Source organism: Chelmon rostratus, chromosome 16 (assembly GCF_017976325.1).
Source record: "Chelmon rostratus isolate fCheRos1 chromosome 16, fCheRos1.pri, whole genome shotgun sequence".
NCBI classification, from domain to species: Eukaryota; Metazoa; Chordata; class Actinopteri; order Chaetodontiformes; family Chaetodontidae; genus Chelmon; species Chelmon rostratus.
In genome coordinates, this window is record NC_055673.1 from 15702466 (window position 1) to 15721429 (window position 18964).

The 18964-nt window shown below is 42.8% G+C and overlaps 1 protein-coding gene across 1 annotated transcript; it reads left to right on the plus strand.

Moving 5' to 3' along the window:
- Positions 1-1704: 1704 nt before the first annotated feature.
- On the plus strand, positions 1705-15490 carry satb1a (SATB homeobox 1a). Its single transcript, XM_041954948.1, has 11 exons — positions 1705-1834; positions 2321-2550; positions 2749-2925; positions 3012-3138; positions 4425-4548; positions 5938-6049; positions 6652-7187; positions 9022-9219; positions 10282-10437; positions 12774-12977; positions 14510-15490. Exons 2-11 carry the CDS (start codon positions 2334-2336, stop codon positions 15401-15403), a joined length of 2745 nt encoding a protein of 914 aa, XP_041810882.1. The 5' UTR covers positions 1705-1834; positions 2321-2333; the 3' UTR covers positions 15404-15490.
- Positions 15491-18964: the final 3474 nt, after the last annotated feature.

Genomic DNA, 18964 nt, shown 5'->3' on the forward strand with positions numbered 1-18964 from the left:
AAACTTTGAGGTAAAGTCTTTCCCTTTGAGCCTTTTCTCAGCTTTGAGTGCATTTGTTTGTTTTTATCATTTTTATCATTTTATTATCATTTTGCTAATTGTTCATAGCTTTATCTTGCTGTCTACAGTACTTGTATGTGAAGTAGCATAGTATATGTAGTAAGGGTAACTATAGTGTTACATGAAATAAGCTGCTACAATATTCTGGACAATATATACTACTACTATACTTGTAGTACCATATACGCCCATACTAATATATATAATATTATATAGTGTATAATAGAGAATAGCATAGTGTAATGTGGCATATAGAATATGGTTATTTCAGTAACATATAGTAAAATATATTTATATATATGCTGTATATATATTATATATATATACAGCAAGGGCTGCTGTACTGCTATAAGAATCAGTATTACATACAATACTGTACAAACTGTGCTACATGTATGCTACTACAGGTCATATAGCTTTATGCCAAGCCAAGTACTATAGTATTCTATAGTAGTATATACAGTATAATATAGTAAGGGCAACTATATTATTGCCTAATACAAGATACTACAATATTCTACCATACATATACTATACCATATACTACACTATTACTAGTAGTACTATATAGTCCCATACTAACATAAACAGTGTATTATATATAGTGTATAAAATAGTATAGCATAGTGTAGGGTAGTATTAGTATCATACTACATAGCATGCCCTTTTATGGGCTGCTGTACCACAACAATATACTTTAATATATAAATACATCACAATAATTGCTATACTCTACTTTTCTATCCAATAGTAACCTATACCTATAATACTACATATTATATTATGTTATGAAATGGTATAGTGTAGTATTGTATAGTATAGTGAGTACTACACAATGAGATACTACAATATACTGTACTATATAAGCACAATACTAAACTATACTATTGCTATGGTCCCATAGCATTATGCATAGCCTTTTATACTATGATAGTTTAGTATAGTGTAGTATAGTGTTATTATACTGTAGGCTCCTATAGAGTATAACCCGTAATTATCCACATATGAAACACGAGGAATAGATAATCTTGTAAAATAAAACATCAACATTCAAAAGTTAATATCAGTCAGCCACTTCCACCTCGTCCTGCTCCACTTTGTTACCATGGAGAGCTCCAATACCCTAAAGACAATAATAAGTGCGTGCACAGCATGCAGCAGAAAATAATAAATAGATTTATGCGCAATTGTCACATTTAATACATTTACGGAGCGCGCTAGTGAATTCATTATTACACCATATGCTAATGCAGCTGGGTCCGCGTATTTATGAGTCTGTGTGTGGGGGTGTGAGTCTCTCTCTCTCTCGCTCTCTTGCTCGCTCTCTCTCTCTCTCTCCCTTCGCGTGCGCATAGGCCTTTGAAGTGTAACCAACTGCTGTCCCGGAGTCAGTGCTGGAGCATAATATATGACGGGAGCTCCGAGCCGCGTATTGTTCTCTGTTGAGCTCGATCCACAGGAGCGGCGTGTCCCGGTGCTCCGGACGGGAGGACGCTCTCAACTTGCGCTGAGGCCAATTTATAACAGCGGAAAGCGGAAAGCGACGCGCGGTCGGAAAGCAAGCAGCGATCGGTTCAAAAGAGTAACCCCGAGATAATGTCGATGTTAAACAGACGGCTGATGTGAGCAGCCGACGGCCAAAAGAAGCGTTCCTGTTCCTCAGCTGGAGATCAATGGAAGCGAGGGCAACGTATGGATACAGCCGATGTGTACAGGAATGGGCTGCTGAGGTATGACGGCAGGTCGGACATGCACGCCGAGCCGACTGGAACAGGTTGGTTTCGCCTCGATCAAACTTCAGTAGAATCAGCCGTGGGACGATTAGCGCGCATTTAGGAGCTGGAGATGAACTGAATCAGTATCTCGCAGCGGCGCGCCTGGAGATGACAGCAGCTTTACTATGGGAAGCTGCGCTGTAGCGTTCACCGGACTTTTCCTGGATTCACAGGGTTATCCCACTCGCTGCATCTGGGTGAAGGTCATCCCCTAACACCGATCCGGATATCCTTCAGATCTGAGTGTGTTTGCGTGTGTACGTGTGTGTCACAGTTGTGCTTTCCAATGACACAGAACTGTAAATGACTGGAAAAGCTTTCTTTCACACACTCTAGACACTCACCAGGTGTCCACATTTACTACACACTACATTTGTCTTATGAGGAGTCACCATGATAGATAACAGAGAGTGATAACATGAGTGATTTTTATGTGTTTACCTCGTACAGTCTTTGATTTTTAAGCGCCTGCGTCTCTGTATTAGTGTGAGACCACAGATGGACGCCCTGTGTAATGGAGCCAAGAAACCTGAGGGCAATGATCTCCATGTAGACCCGCGGCCCCCTCCTGCCAAGCTGGCGCGACTGGAACAAAACGGAGCGGGACCCTCGGCCCAGGAGAGGAGCAGGCAGGGGAGCCCTGTGCCCAAAAACCCCTGTCTGGCCCAGAAACCAACCACAGTGAGGCCACAGAGCAAGAGCTTGCACAGCAGAGGTACATGGACTGATATGGTGCTCGGGGAATTGTGGGTTTTTTTCTTCTAAAAGATTTTTTACAACACTTGCTTGACACATGATATTATAGATTTGGTCTTGTGGGAGGTTTTCTTTTGGTGAACAACCCTCACGTCATGTATGCATTCTCTATACTCGACACACTCCAGTCTTCAATGTCATGCTGTGTGATCCTCAGGGAGCCTGCTGCCAGTGTTCTGTGTGGTGGAGCACAAGGAAAGCCCTCTGGAAAGAGACAGGAGAGAAGAGCATGCTGAGTTTGTGTTGGTCAAGAGAGATCTGCTGTTTAACCAGCTGATAGAGATGGCCCTGCTGACGCTGGGCTACTCGCACAGCTCTGCTGCACAGGCCAAAGGTACACAGCACACATTTGCAAAAAGAGGACACAGAAGAGTCCAACATTTTTTTTCCCACAAGTCCAACTTTTGTGTGTATGTTCAGGTCTGATCCAGGTGGGCAAGTGGAACCCGGTGCCTCTGTCCTGTGTGACAGACGCTCCTGATGCCACAGTGGCTGATATGCTGCAGGATGTTCACCATTGTATCACCCTTAAGATACAGCTGCACAGGTAGGAGCCTCTCATCTATACATCTGCCTACAGTTACAGTCAGGCTGTCTGTATGGAGTCTACACTCAAGACTGGAGTGTGTTTGAAGGCTCCCACTACCCACCATCCTTAATTTGTATTGAGAAAATAACACAACCATAGGGCAAGGAGCAAATCAGACCCATAAAAAATGTATTTTTGGTGCACAGTCTCGAGCAGAGAATGATAAAATTCGTATTCTATTTTAATGCCATTACATTACTTTTAATGAGTGATTTTATTTGCTTGTTGCAATGAATATCAATGAGAATTTCAATAGTGGAAGACATTAAAAGTTATTTCCTGTAGCATTTTGAAATGATAAATGCGCCTTCCTTTTTTTTTTTGAGAGTTGTTTTTGACCGTCGTGCCACATAATGGGTCTTAAGTCAGATCCACCATGAGATCTGAGACAGTGCAGCCTATTTATTATTACGAGACAGAAAAGCAGAGAAGCTAATATGCGACCATCTCCACAGTAGACATTTTGACTTATCACAGAAAAACACAGGTGTTACTAATAACATTAACAATGGTTAACAATGGAAGCAGGTAAAAGGAATTCAGATCGTTAATTTTATTATTTACACGTGTGACTGTGCTTCTCCCGCTGAGACGTGTCAAAATGTCCCGAGTAAAATAGGCCTATTGTCTCAGAGAAAGAAACATGTTTTGTTAGTTCATTTGTTCAATTCATTAGTTCATTAAAGACTTTTGTTTCCTCCCACAGCTCAGACATCCATACACAATGTTGAAAGTGTGTGTGTGTGTGTGTGTGTGTGTGCATGTGTGTGTGTGTGTGTGTGTGAGAGTGTGTTACACTGGAAACTTGTTCGGAGTGTTGCTTCCCGATCACACAGTGCATGCTGGGAGAGGCTCCATATAAGCAAGCAAAGAAGTTTGGGGTACATCTTCGTTTTAAAGGGGCACTCCACTGATTTTGCATGTGAAGTTCAGTTTACTCATCACAGGAAGTACTAATCAGGCCAGGAAAACAGCTGTTTGTCTTCTATGGCTCTACAAGGAGCTTTGTGAAGTCTGAGAAAAATAACCCTAATGATGTCAACAGGGTCTAATGAAAGATGTCATTAAGTTACATTATGAGACCTCAAGGATGCAGCATTTTTGAAACGTCGGTGCTGAAAGTCAGGTTTGTTGATTCTTTATGGAAGTGCAGGAAATCCCTGACCTCTCCCTTTAAACTGTGATATATCAAAACGCTGCAGTTCAAGTGTTTTTTTTTTTTGTTTTATTTGCTCTTTGTCTAGTTGTCCCAAACTGGAAGACCTGCCAGCTGAGCAGTGGAGTCACTCGACAGTGAGAAACGCTCTGAAGGAGCTCCTAAAGGACATGAATCAGAGCACCCTGGCCAAGGAGTGCCCACTGTCCCAGGTACACACACACACACACACACACACACACACACAGTGGACAGAGGACGTTACATTGACTCCCATTAATTTCCTGTGGACTTACCCTAACCATACCCACTACTTGCCTAACCCTAAACTTAAACATTATGAGGACTTGCTTTTTGTCCCCATAAGGAGGGCGAGCCCCCACAATGTGACCGTGTTAACAGATTGATGCCTCCACAACACATGTAGGCCTAACGCACTTCCTCACATGCACACGTACAGAACATGCGTACAGGAAGAGAGAAGAAGAGAATTTGGGCTGAAGTTCAAAGGGTGCCTGCAATGTATTTGCCCATCCACGTCCTGTGAATGTGTGTGTGTGTGCCCGCGTGAAGCAGGGTAAGCGTGTGGTCCAATAGTTAGACAGGAAGTCCAGATGCAGAGGTAGATAAGGTGTGGGGGCAGAGCGCGTGAGAGAAACAGATAAAGAGAGATCGCTATCTCTTAAAAAGCCCTGCTGCCTGGGCTGCAGCCTATCTTGATTCTCTCCACTGCCAACCTGTCTGCCTGTCACTCTGTCTCTCTGTCAGCCTCAACCAATGTCTTACTCTCACATACTCTATCCGTCCATCTCTCTCACTCTCTGGTATGTCGCTTCTTCTGCACTCTTGACTGATTCAGCACTAACACCCAAATCTGGTTTTAAGATCTTCCTCAGTTCTGGTGTGTTTAATTAAGCAAATACAGACACAACAGCAGAAATAATTTTACATTAATGATGCAGTATGAATATTTATGAATATTCATAATTATCAACTTAGTCGATCTGTTATTTTGCCTGAGGGAGCGAAGGACATCTCCAGTTTGATAAAGTGAAATTGCGCACTATCTCTCTCTTCCTCAGAGTCCTTCCTTCCTTCTCTGCAGATCTGATACAAGTCGATCCTCCCTCCCCCAGCTTTCCTCCCCAATCTCTCTCTCTCTCTCCTATCACTCCCTTTACCCCCTCCCTTGTTTGTGAGAAGCAGATTAAAATAAATATGAGAAGATGAAAGGTGTAATCAGATGTAAAGATTGCAGAAGAGGATGGTCTTTGGGGAAAAACCCTATGTGTGTGTTTGTGTGTGTGTGAGAGACAGACAGACAGAGAGGTATAGTCTCTGATGACCTCTAGTGTGTGAGGTTTTTTTTGATTACACACACACACATGCATGCATACACATGCTGTGCATACACACAGAAGGAGCTCACACACTGACACACTCATCTGTCTTTATTATCCTATTTACCTGGGGGTCTTTTTAATAACACAGATCGGAGTTCATTAATATCAGATGTGTGAACAGCTGAGACACCCAGGCCGCCCATAGCAGGAGCTCGGAAAATGTAATGAATTTCTATTGTCTTTCCCCCTCTGTTTCAGAGTATGATATCATCTATTGTAAATAGCACTTACTATGCAAATGTGTCAGCTGCCAAGTGTCACGAGTTTGGTCGTTGGTACAAGCACTTCAAGAAGACCAAATGCTTCAAGGGTGAGGGATTTCAATCAAGCCTGCAAGTCTTACAGCATGCCCCCAATCCATACAAGAAACTAACTCCATACAGCATGTCCTACAAATATATCGCAGTACAGGTTATGGAGTTAGACAAACAATGTCATAGTAACAGCAAATTGTACAATACGTCAGACATCAATCAAACTGCAGCTTTGGAGAGCCACTGCTGCACTTTAGAAAGAAAAAAGCTGAATATTTTTCATAAAATGTAATACTCCCCCCCCCCAAGATGTTTCTGGAGGTGTCTCACTACCACCCACAATGTATTTTAAAAAATTCCACCTGTGAGCTGCTCCTCTGTTTAATTTGTGCATTGCATTGTGGGGGATTAGTGTCCGTCAGCAGCACACTCAAAAATCAACCGTATTTAATATGCATGCTGTCTAGTTTGTGCATACTTCTATTTGTCACTTTTCCAGTGTGAATACACCACAAACTTAAAACCTGCTTAGAAATAGTAGCCAGTATGGATTTGGGACACAGCAGCAGTAGCAGTAGCAGTACTAGTAGCAGTAGCAGTAGCAGTACTAGTAGCAGTAGTGTGTTAACAATTGTACATGTGTCTTTTCCTGCACCAGAGATTGACAGCTTCACCGACCAGTCCACACATATCACCCTCACCCAGCAGCCAATCACAAGTAGCCCAGCTGATCCGAGCTCCACCCTTCTTTTCTCTCGCGGAGAAGTACCCAACATATGTGGCCGCCCCCCACTCGGCCGCCGCCCTCACGGGTTGGTGACCCAGCCTCTCAGCTCCCAAATGGTCAACCAGCAGCTTGTGATGGCTCAGTTTCTCAACCAGCAGTATGCTGTTAGCCGCATGCTAGCTGGCCAGGGTCTCTCACCGTCCCCACAGCAGTATCTTAACCATCCACCTGTCGGGAGGGCTCCCGCCAAGGTCTTCTCCAAGACCCCTGATTCTCAAGCCCCGCAGCAGGCACACTGCGGCCCGGGGGGAGGCCCTGCAGCCACGCCGCCAACCCAGACAACGGCTGGGTCGTCTGTGGGGCCATCAGACGTGCCAAGTGACATCTATCACTGTGTGAGGGAGGAACTGAAGAGGGCGGGCATCTCCCAAGCCATCTTTGCCCGGGTGGCCTTTAACAGGACCCAGGTATGGAACGCATACATCACAGTGGCTGTGATCCACATGACAGGTGCTGAAAGAGGTTGAAACTGTTTGCTGGTGATTATCTTTTGGAAGTGATTTCTGGCGTTGCGGCCGTAGGTGAGTGCGCTCTGTGAATATGTGTGTTTGATGGTTGGCACAATGGCACGGCCTTTGCCGCAGTGCCCCCTCCCCCCACTCATATATGTGTGTGTGTGTGTGTTTGTGTGTGTGTGTTTGTGCCAGCTCTCTGCAGCACAAAGCTGGTGCCAGCACTGAAGCAGCTGCTGGGCCAACTAATCACAACCCCTTAGAGAAATGCCGTCTCCCTCTCTCCCTCTTCCTCTATCTGACTGTCCCTCCATCTTGTCACCTTTTACTCTGGCCGCCCTTCTATTCGTTTAATCTCTACCCCTGATTGCCAATTCATGTTTTTTTTTCAATCTTTGCCTTTTTCCTTCTATTGGTCTCCCTCATTTCCTATCCATATATCCCCTCTGCCATCGCCTCTAACACTAAGATGCCACATTATCTGTGTCCATCATCTTACATTCACCACCACACCCACAGAAATGGGGCTCAGAGGACAGGCTAAGCCCATTGTTATTATTATTATTATTACCGTCATTATCATTTTCATCACAATAAGCAGAGCTAGTTATTATCCACCCCCGTGTTTCCCCATTGCCAAGTCCAAGGTGCTCCAGTGCCAGCCATACAAGTTGGGCATGATGCCAAGATGCCATATAGACGTGAGGGGAGCATTTGTCATTTGGAGATTCACATAAAGCCTCCATCTATTTGGAAGGAGGGGTTTTGCTGGGTGGATCCAAAGATGATCCATAATTTGAATAAGATGGCTGTTTCCCATCTTTCCATTTCCATGCCAGTGTGAAATCTGATTTCTTTTCAGGAAGGAAGCCCTACAATGTGATGTTTGAAGGCTTTCCTGCATACACAGATACACCCAGAATGATGCTAGCTCCACAGGCGAGCCGTGTGCTTAGCACTGACTTGAGAACTGGCTCTGTATCATCTATGGCTGTGAAGCAGTAAAACACAGGAAATTGACAAGGTGCCTCTTCGTATGAGATCCACAGTCAGATGTGAGGAGGGTTTGCAAAATTACTTACGAGAAAGTTATTATTATCTTAATGGAAGAATCATATGAGATCCATCATGGTATCCCCTGCATGTGTGATGTTTAAGGTGTCAACACACACTCTGAAAGCAGTGTAAGCATAGTTTGACATTTTGGTAAAAGCACTTGACCAGTGAGAGCTAGAGAGGCAATCAATACCATTCTCATATCAATATGGTACATATAAAACTATAGGAAAAGTTAGCGTAGCTTAGCATTAAGACAGGAAAGAGAGACACAGCTAGCCTGGCTCTGTCCAAAGGTAGATAAAAATACTTCTAAAGCTTACCAACTAAAACATTTTATCTCATTGGTTAAAAATGAATTGTAAAAACAAGTGGTTTTCTCCCGGTTTCCGGTCTGTATGCTAAGCTAAGCTAACACAAACTGGCTGCTGGTTTATATTAGTCAGACAGATGAAAGAGGGATATTGGATTTTTTTAATCTAACTCTCAGCAAGAAAGCGAACAAGCATTTGTCCCAAACTGCTGAAATATTTCTTTTAAGATTGCCGATTGAAAGCTGAAGGGAATAAACTAAAGCCTTAAGATTTAATGTTGGGCCCCTGCAATAATTTTACCCCAGCAAAGCCAATATACAGCAATATGCCTGAATGAATTTGACACTTTACGCATGATTAGATATTTCTTGCTTATAATAATCAATGAGTATCGACTTGTGTGTGTCTACCTGAACCAGGGCCTGCTGTCAGAGATCCTGCGGAAGGAGGAGGACCCTATGCACGCCTCCCAGTCTCTGCTGGTCAACCTGCGCGCCATGTACAGCTTCCTGCAGCTCCCCGAGGCTGAGAGGGAGCGCATCTACCAGGAGGAGAAAGACCGAAGCCTGATTGGATTCACCCCCAGCTGCAATAACACGCCACCGAGACCCACACAGGTCAGCCAGCAGACCGACTGAGAGAGAGATGAAATCAAAGAGCAGTGTCACAAAAATGCTGTGAAATGTTTAAACAGGTTTTAATGTGTTTCTCCTCTGAAATAGCACTAAAATATTGAAACGGGAGAACTGTTATTCAAGCAGAATATAAATTACTGTTGTATTGTCCACCTCAGCAAAAGTAACATGTAGCACATTTTAAATATGTTCTGCAATAAAAGACAATCTTTCATAAATCTTGTTTGAATGGAAAGAGAACACACTGAAGGGGGTTCACTTAGTAAAGACAAGGATCTTAACAGTACCTTGTCTCATGTGTATGGTAATACACTAAGCTACGGTGGTTAACGGTGATGGTAAACTTTATACTTGTTAAAGCATGTGAGGATTGTCATTCTGAGCACATTAGCATGCTAACGCTAGCATTTAGCCCAAGTGGAGCCACACAGAGCCACTAGCATGGCTGTAGTTTTACACAAAACAGCATGTACATATGAGCAAATCAAAATATTGGAAAGTAGGAAAGGACAGCATACCAACCAACTTTGAAAATAAAAGACTGCGTGGAGTTTTTTTCCTTCCCTGTATCAGGGTGTCAGATATAAGCTGTGCCAGATTCCTACAGCCTTGTCTTCATGGAGTTGTCTTTGTCATCACTTCATCTCACCACTCATCACAGTGCTCAGTCCCTCTGTCGCCCCGCAAGAGTGCAGACTGCCACATTAAGTCGCCGGCTGCTTCTCCTGCCAGGGAGAAGCTTCACTTTGTGAGAGCATCATGGGGTGTAATCATGTATCACCCCATCATGGGGTGTTTTCATGGGGTGTGATCAGATTACATCCCCCCTTTGTCAAGACACTTCTAGTGCTGCATAAAGGACATGATCCCTCACCGGCTGCCCATTTCTGAATACTTGAAAGCGTGTTGTGCTGGGCCAAGCCGGAATTGTCTTTGCTCTGCATTGGATTCATTTCACTTTGCTGCAAATGGCCATTGCATAAACACCTACTGTGGCTTGCTTTTAAACCCGATTTCCTTGCCTTTTCTTCTGTGTCTTTTTAGGCGAGACTGTCCCCAGTCGCAGGAGACAGAGGGTTGAGGACAGACAGTTGTGTTCTCAATGTGAGCGCTGCTATCTATGACGAGATTCAGCATGAGATGAAGAGAGCCAAGGTGTCGCAGGCTCTGTTTGCGAAGGTGGCCGCCTCCAAGAGTCAGGTGCTCCCTTGTTTCTCATTGTGAATCTGATGATTTCCAAACTTAAACACATGCATATTCCACCACGATTGTTTCTAAAGCCTAATTTTTCAAATGCAGCTTCTCTGATGAATCCATCTCCTCGGTTAAAGCAGGGGTGGCTAGTGTGTGTGGAGGGAAGCCCAGATAATCAACCAGCAGCTGTACTCTGCAGAGGACTATCATCAGTGCATCAGACTGCTATTGTGTCCTAAATTATCACTTTAATAGTCACAATACAAAAACACGTGCACACATACACACCACTTATTTGTGCACATAGACATACTGTATGAGCATACGCTGCGCACACGCAATCCCACAAACACACACAGGCAAACAAATGCACTAATACACACATACACACAGGCATGATTTGAGTGTTTATTGTTCTCATTTTTATGGCGGCCCCATAAGCTTGTTATTGCCTTTTGTTTTGAGGATAATTTCCCTTCATGGAATGGGGGGATTTTAGCTGTCTCATTTTCGCTTCCTCCCGTGCATGTCTCCAATTCTCAGTTTTCTTTCTTCCTGCCTTTCTTTCTCCCCTCTCTCTACTCATCATGAAAATGTCTGGAGGTCATTCAGCGGTCATGCCAGTACAGACAGGTGGTCCAAAACCCCTGAGGTTCTTTTTCTATCTCTTCGCTGGCCTCCCTTTTTACTTTACTTTTTCTGTGTTCTCTTTACCTCTCTCTCTCTCTCTCTCTCTCTCTCTCTCTCTGTATTACCCGGCTGTTTGGCAGGCAGAGCCATGCTGGATCTCTCTGTTCTATCTGCACTGTGCATCTGGATGGCATTGTGTGCTAGACTTGGGGTGAAGCCAGGTGTATGTGTGTATGTGTGTGTGTGTGTGTGTGTGTGTGTGTGTGCGTATCAGCCTGCTTGCAAACGCAATCATGCTCCAGTTCATGAATCTGAAACTAGCTCAGCTTTACCCTCCTCAATCTGCCACTCACAAGTTTCTTCCCTCGTGATGCCGGAAAGATTCAAGCTAATAAGAAAATCCCTCCATCATCTCTTGGCTTTGCCATTAAAGGATCTTCCAAACTGCTACATTTTCTTTCTTATGTTTGTATATTGAGAGCAAACAGGAAATAGACAAGAAGCTTTACGACATGAACCCATTTTGGGTGACTGTGAAAAGTAAATAATTGTCAATTTATAATTTATCGACCGACTTATATCTTATTAAATTCTAATTAGTTACAAAATAAATACAGTTGGTATTTTAGGGAGATGTGACTCAAAACTCATCAAATTAATTTACATAGTGTTGCCATGGCAATTTTCATGTCCTGCTACTATGTTATCTTTACACCAGAGGTTCACACTATATAACAGAAATGATTAGATTTTGCTCATATGCTGCACAAATATGCCGAAGAGAAACCACCTGACTTTGTCTTTACAATGAGGCAGCAGCTCCATTTGAGGGCAGCTAGTCTGCATCCATAAACTTCTCCAAAGAGAAGGATGGCATGTTTTAGAAAATTCTCCATCAAAGACATGAGATTATTATACATGGATTGATATGCATTTCCTGTCTACTTGCTCCAACAGCAAAAAGCAATTAGATGACTAATGTGTATTTTGGCAGTTTATGTGTTATATAAATATGCGTTACAGAAATTAGGCTAATGCATGCCATGTTAAACCCATATACTGTAAGTGTATTTCTCTGAGTGCTGCTGAGACATCCAGAAGTTAAAATAATTTAGTTTTAGCTTGCATGCAGACACATAAAAATCAAAAAATGCATATTTTTTTACTCTTAAGTTGACAGAAAGACCCTAAGATATTGATACCATGAAGTATAAGAAGATGAGCTTGTTGCTGCAGAAATATTAATCTAATGAACTAATTAACAGAATAATTGACTTAATTAGCATGCCTAATGGATATGTTTATTATAGCATGGTAATTATGGCTGGATATTCTGCAGCTCAACAGGTTTTGTTGTAACATTAGTTGATCACACAAGAGGTGTTTTTCTGCTTGCTTCCTCCTGCTCTGCAGAGTTGTCAGATGAGGTTAGACAGATGTGCACCACCAGCACCTGCTGGGTGTAAGGGTCATGTCTAAGGATACCTCTGACGTTTCAATGTGTGCAGTGTCTTGACCTCTGGGTCAGGCCATTTAATGGCTGCAGAGCATCTCTATGTGCTCAGACTCACACAGTCGGCGAATGCATTAATATGCACGTATATCTGCTTGTAACAAAATTATAGTGTGTTATAAATCATATCAAATGTTTACGTAATGCATATAAATGCCAAATTAGGGGAACTTACAGTAAAGTGTTACTCCTCCTGCAGGGCTGGCTGTGTGAGCTGCTGCGATGGAAGGAAGACCCCAGCCCAGAGAACCGGACCCTGTGGGAGAACTTGTGCATGATCCGCCGGTTCCTCAGCCTGTCCCAGACTGAACGAGACGCCATCTATGAACAGGAGAGCAGCAACACGACAGCACAGCAGCACTGCACAGACAGGCTCACGCTGCTCAGCAGTGACAATGCACTGGTGAGACCACAACATCAACACAGTATCTTTACCCACACAGTAACCAGCTATAGAAACAGCAGTTTGGAATAAAAGGCATTAACTGCAGCCCTCAAATCAACATTGTTTTGGAGTTGTAATTATCACTGGGCTTGAGGTGACTTGACTTTCTTTTTTGCGAGGCACTTAAAAATCAATTTAAGAAAAGTGATGTATAAAATGATAACAATAAATAATATGAATATTAACAGAAATTTAAAAGAAAATGCTTCACGTTGAATGCCAACAAATGTCGGGGGTGTGCAATGGAAAAGCAGCACAGTAATAACGGCTAAATGTCAAACCTGTCAGAAAAAAAGATGATAACCATGTCAAGCAATGATCCGTGAGGCTGATTAGTTATTTTCTTTCACATCCATAGCTCGGGCATGGATTGATGGCTTGATTACGGCAAAAAATGGTTGTGTACCACTCTGTTTGTGAAAGCACAATACGTTGTGTGGGATGCTATTGAATTAATAGCAAGACAAGAAGACCTCACACCTCACGGCCCCATTAACAACAATAACTATTTTCTTTTAAAATATATATTATTCAAATAGCAATATAACAAGTATGTATGCAAGGGTTATACACAAGTAAACACATTGAGAGGGTAATTAAATCACAACAGACTACAGCCTTTTTGGTTTGGGGCATCATGCCTCAAAGTCATTTTTTTGTTTATACAAACTTGGCACATCAGATTAACTTCACACTTTTGCCGCCCTCTGTTGGCTCCATCTAATGGTGAGGAGGGGAATAATGGGGGGGCTTCTTGCCTTTGTGGAGAGGGCATCTAACCCTGGATTACATCCAGGTTTCATGTCCACAGAGCTGATGGGGGTCTGAATCAGTTCTGTGGACATGAAACCTGGATGGTTGCATCGCAGACCAGCTCACATGTGAACCCTCAACAGATCCGTTTCAACTGAGGTCAAACGAAGGACAGAACTGCCAACACTTTATACATTCAGATTATTTAGAGCTCCCATGAGAAGCAACTGGGAAGTAAAACATAACCCGCGGATAGAAAAAGCCAAATGTGTTTAGTCTGTCATTTTACAAGAGCAATTCTAACATCAGTGACTCAGTGTTTGTAATTTAAAGATGGAAAATATGATGCCAGTTCTCTTTAACATACAGTACCCATCTAAAATGAATAGACCATGATCCATTAAGGAGTGGAGTAAATTACCATATAGCCATTACTTCTACATTTTTAAATATGATCTGCAATAAAATATGCAAATAAAAAAAGCTAAAAATATTATTAAATCATTAAAATCAATGAAAATAAAATAAACAATAATCATAAACAATAAAATCAAACAACAGAATGGACACTAGTTGGTGCTGAATAAAATCAATGAAAATAAAATAAACAATAATCATAAACAATAAAATCAAACAACAGAATGGACACTAGTTGGTGCTGAAAATGTAAAATCCAAAAGACTTAAATGTGGCTTTTTAATGTAGTTGCTTCTAATCTCTCTTTTTCCTTTGGTCAGTATCAACGCAACTCACCGCTGCCACAGCAACATCATCTTCAACCCCATCAGCCTCTGCAGCCTGAGGCAGGGCCTCACCTGTCTCCACGGCAACCATGTGCCGCATCACCGGCCGAGTCTGAGGCTGGGGGCAACTGGGGGCAGATGAGAATGCGTTTGCAGGGGAGGGGTAGCAGTAATGGTGAGAGAGGGGACAATAAGGACTGGGTTGAGGGGGGGCGAGGAGAGAGGAGCAGTTTGGGAGGGGACTGGTGTTGTACTGTGAGGGTGAGGGACAAGGGTGCAGAGAGCAAGGAGCATGTGAGGGATGGAAATGTGGGTGAGGACAGGATTAATGAGACCGCTGGAGACAGTGAGGAGGGCAGGGTTAAGGAGAATCTCACTATGAAGTGGCCTGGTGTGAGGGATGAGGACCGAGGAGGGGCTGGGGTTTGTTCAGAGGCGGATAACGAGGCCCGTGGTGGAGATGAGGTCGAAGGTGAGGGGCTGAGAGTGTCCCACGAAGCGCTGGGAATCCTGCAGAGCTTCATCCAGGACGTGGGCCTCAACCCAGACGAGGAGGCGATCCACACCCTGTCGGCTCAGCTGGGCCTGCCCAAACACACCATCCGGAGATTCTTCAACAGCCAGGACCACGACCAACATCAGCTCGGCAGCCAGAGCCCGAAACACGGTCGAGACAGGCGGCGTGGCCGCACAGAGCCAGACCTCTCCCACACAGAGATAACTGCAGAGGAGCAGGAGGAGGGAGGTGATGGGAAGACTGACGCAGAAGGAAAGGAGGAGGAGAAGCTAACAGGAAATGAAGGGAGCGAGATAACAGTTTTGAAAGAATCAGACGTTGGCACTCAAACCATTCCCCCTATGAAGGAGGAGCAGGAGAGCTACATCTGACCAAGAGACATAGCGCGGGTGACTCACAGAGGTTTGGTATCGGAGGGTTATAAAGGTGCGCGTCCTTAAATGCTGTGGAAAGACTAAAAGCTGACTTATTGTATATGTTTATACCACAGCGTAGAAGGATGCTGGTGTTTATAACTGCACAGTACATGATATTTAGAAAGCTGTGCTGATATTTTAGGATCACTGCTGCACTTGAGACAGAACATTACTGTGGCTGTATGTGCAGATAATGTCATAACGCATTGTTTCTTTGTAGATATATGAGTCTGGATGAATGGGACCCCGATACAAAGAGCTTCAGATTACATATCAGTAATAAAAAAAAGGAGTAAATGTAAATGTAGTTGGTTGACAAATCTAAAGTTTGAGAAATGTTGATGCCAGAAATGCCTTGTAGAAAGTGGCACTGCCAATCTGTTTTTTTTTTAAATAATCAGTATCTTCATTGTTTTTGTTTTATAATATATATTTGATTTTTTTTTTGTGTTTTGCATCAGATTTTAATCAGATTTAAATGTTTAACTGTTTCCTTTAGAAATCTCGCTGTTCTATCTTACACTGTTCTTGTTCAAGTTTTTCTGTCACATTGTATTAAATATTTCAAGTTTCTTGAGTTTCCTGATGCTGTTTTAAATGAAATGAATTTATGAATGATTAATAGCATTTAGAATTAACCCTTTCACAAATAACAGGGCATCCTCCTCCTCTGTTTTTGTTATTGCAGTGCTTTCTAAATCAATAGATGAAACAATGGATCAACCAATCTGACCAACATATGGACACTTTATTAATGTCAAGTTTTGTAGAACACATCATATATTATCTCTATTGATGCATGAATCTATAAATTTCCCACAACAGCTGTTATTTTGAGTGCCATGTTTACACATCTTGTGGTTGTCATACTGTCCTCAATTACCATCGCACATACTGTAGAGACAGAGACAGACAAAGTAATGCTGAAGCATTAGAAAAGTTTCCCTGAAAGTTTGCTTTGGCGGTCATTCAATCTCATTTCATGGCTCACACAGCGTTCTGTATGTGCACAACGTTAAATGCACGGAAAGGTCTAGAGGTATAAGACTGAAGCTGTGCAGCGTGTACGTGAAATGTTCAAAGGTAGCTCTTTCATAATTGTGCTGTATGTTCGTTCAATCTGCTGTGAGTGTCTGATCTTTCACAGGTCCCTTTCATTGTATAATATTAAGAACAATCCAGTATTTAGATGGAAAATGGAAACATTTCGCGAGAGTGAAATGGGATGTTTTTCACCAGGAAACTCAGGTTGAAGACCTCATGTGATTGAATCTGCGGGAGCACACTGAGGCTCAGATAGCTGGGAGGGCCTCGTGCTATTTCTGCTTTCCAACAAATAAAAAGACGGTTGTTTTCTTCCCAAGTAGCACAACATATCATATTTAGTTGGGATGTTTTAGCAATGTATAAAAGCTGGAAAGACTCTTTGAAACAAGCAGAGAAGTACACGATGAAGCTCATTTATCAGACTGCTACTTTAGGACAAGCAAAAGCCTGCTGTAAAAGACCCATTAAAGATTTATTCCACGGTTCTGACGTCCACTGTCGTACTGGTGTTACAGTTAGTTACTGATGTTGGTGAATTGCTGTCATTGTTTCCAGCAATGAGACAATATTCCTCTGTGCTGATCACCAGCGAGCTCTGTACCAGCGTCTCTGTACGATCACGTGTCCCTCAGTGCTGCCAGTGTTTCTCTTTATATATTCTTTTATTCTATCTGTCTCCGCTGCTATTTCTATCTGTGCTTCAGTCTCCCTCTCTGCCCCTGACTGTCATCTGTCTCTCCTCGGGACTTTTGACGGTGCATTCAAGCCCCATTTGGTCAGAATAGCTTTATAGAGTAATTCAATAAAGCTGTGCTCTTTTCTGTTTCCATGGCAATCCCTTAGTCAGGGCCAACAAAAGGCCATGAAGGCCTCATCATCAGTAATATTAGCTATAATAATGATGATAATGGCGCTCTTGAAATGCCATTCCTGTGATGATGAGGATGGTAATGGCGATGACGGCAATTATGATTGCTTTGTGTTAACCCCCACCACACACACACACACACCACTACCATTGCACATTGGACTCATTAATGCTATTTAATGTCACCGGCTGTATGTATTTTCACATTCCTCTCATGACTGTCATGCTGCTTGACTAGTTGAGTTTGTTTTTGTTTTTCTTTTGTGTCTGTAGGAAGCACTTTGAGAGGAAGGTGCTGGATAAAAGCACTCTTGACTTGTCTGACCTCAGAAATTGCTGCAATTAAGTCTCCATAAAATAGTCTTAATTAGCCCTCATGCTGTAGAGCCCCTTCTGTGTTCTGGCTTATTCATGATGTGTTTTATTTCTCCTAGGTGGTGGGATCCACCACAACCTGGTGCATGACCAATGCAGCATGCCGTCTTTCGTTCTTTTTTCTCTGTCTTTATTCGCACTCCTTCCACCCATATTTTGTATGTTGCTGCTTTGCTGATGCAAATGAGGACCCTGAAAACCACAGCTTGTGTGCTGATATGAATTTACCATCTCCTGTACGATTTTATCTCTTCAGTCTAACATAGCTGAAAATCTTCAGAGTAATCTCAAGAATTACTTTCCAAACCTGTCTAATGGGATTGACCTGTGACTGAGAAGGAACAACACACACACACACACACACACACACACACACACACACACACAGCACAGGGGGAATTTGTTAAGATCAAGGGGGGCCAATCTGGATGCTATTTATGGTCTGTGAGACTGAGTCACTTTCTACAACTTCCAGGAGTGTAGCTGTATGAATAAGACTACCAATTACTGGAAATGTGTATAACTTTATATACTGTATGTTTCAAATCCTTGCCTAGAAGTAAGTTATTAAATCTGTATCCATCCCCAGCAGGACACTTAGTCTTTTCTCTGGTTCATCAGGGAAACTCCTCCGATGCCCTGTTTGGCCTCTGACCTATAGAAAAGGGCTACAGAGCACCCAATATAAAATCAATTCTCTAAGCACTAGTTAACACTAGCCTAACTGTGTTATTTATTTGCTTATTTTTAAATTAAATGGATAAAGATTACAAGCAATTGTCCTGCTGGAGGAGGAGCCGTAAAGTGAGTTTCCACAACCTGGCAACCCAAAAGTTGTAATAAGTTGTAACTAATGACTGATCTATAAAATATAAGTGCATCATTTCAATAATTTGTCATGGGATTAGTTGCAATGTATCGATCCCTTTATAAAAGCTACCTTGAATGTGACAAACAAGAAGTCTACATTTTCATTTCTGCAAAAAGCTGCACTAAAGCTGGGCTACTGTTTCACCCCATTACACACGTGCTGATTGTTTCTTTAAGACGCTTTGTACAGTCACAATATCTCAGTTACTGCAAACTGAAGCTTCGTGAGTGAAAGCTGTGTTAACTTTATAGCAGTAAACAGGGGGTGGAGGGGGGAGAAGGGTGGCAGCCTACCTGCAGACAGCGGCGCCATCAGCCTCAGATCCCTGGTCACATGATCAGTCAGCTGCTCTTCA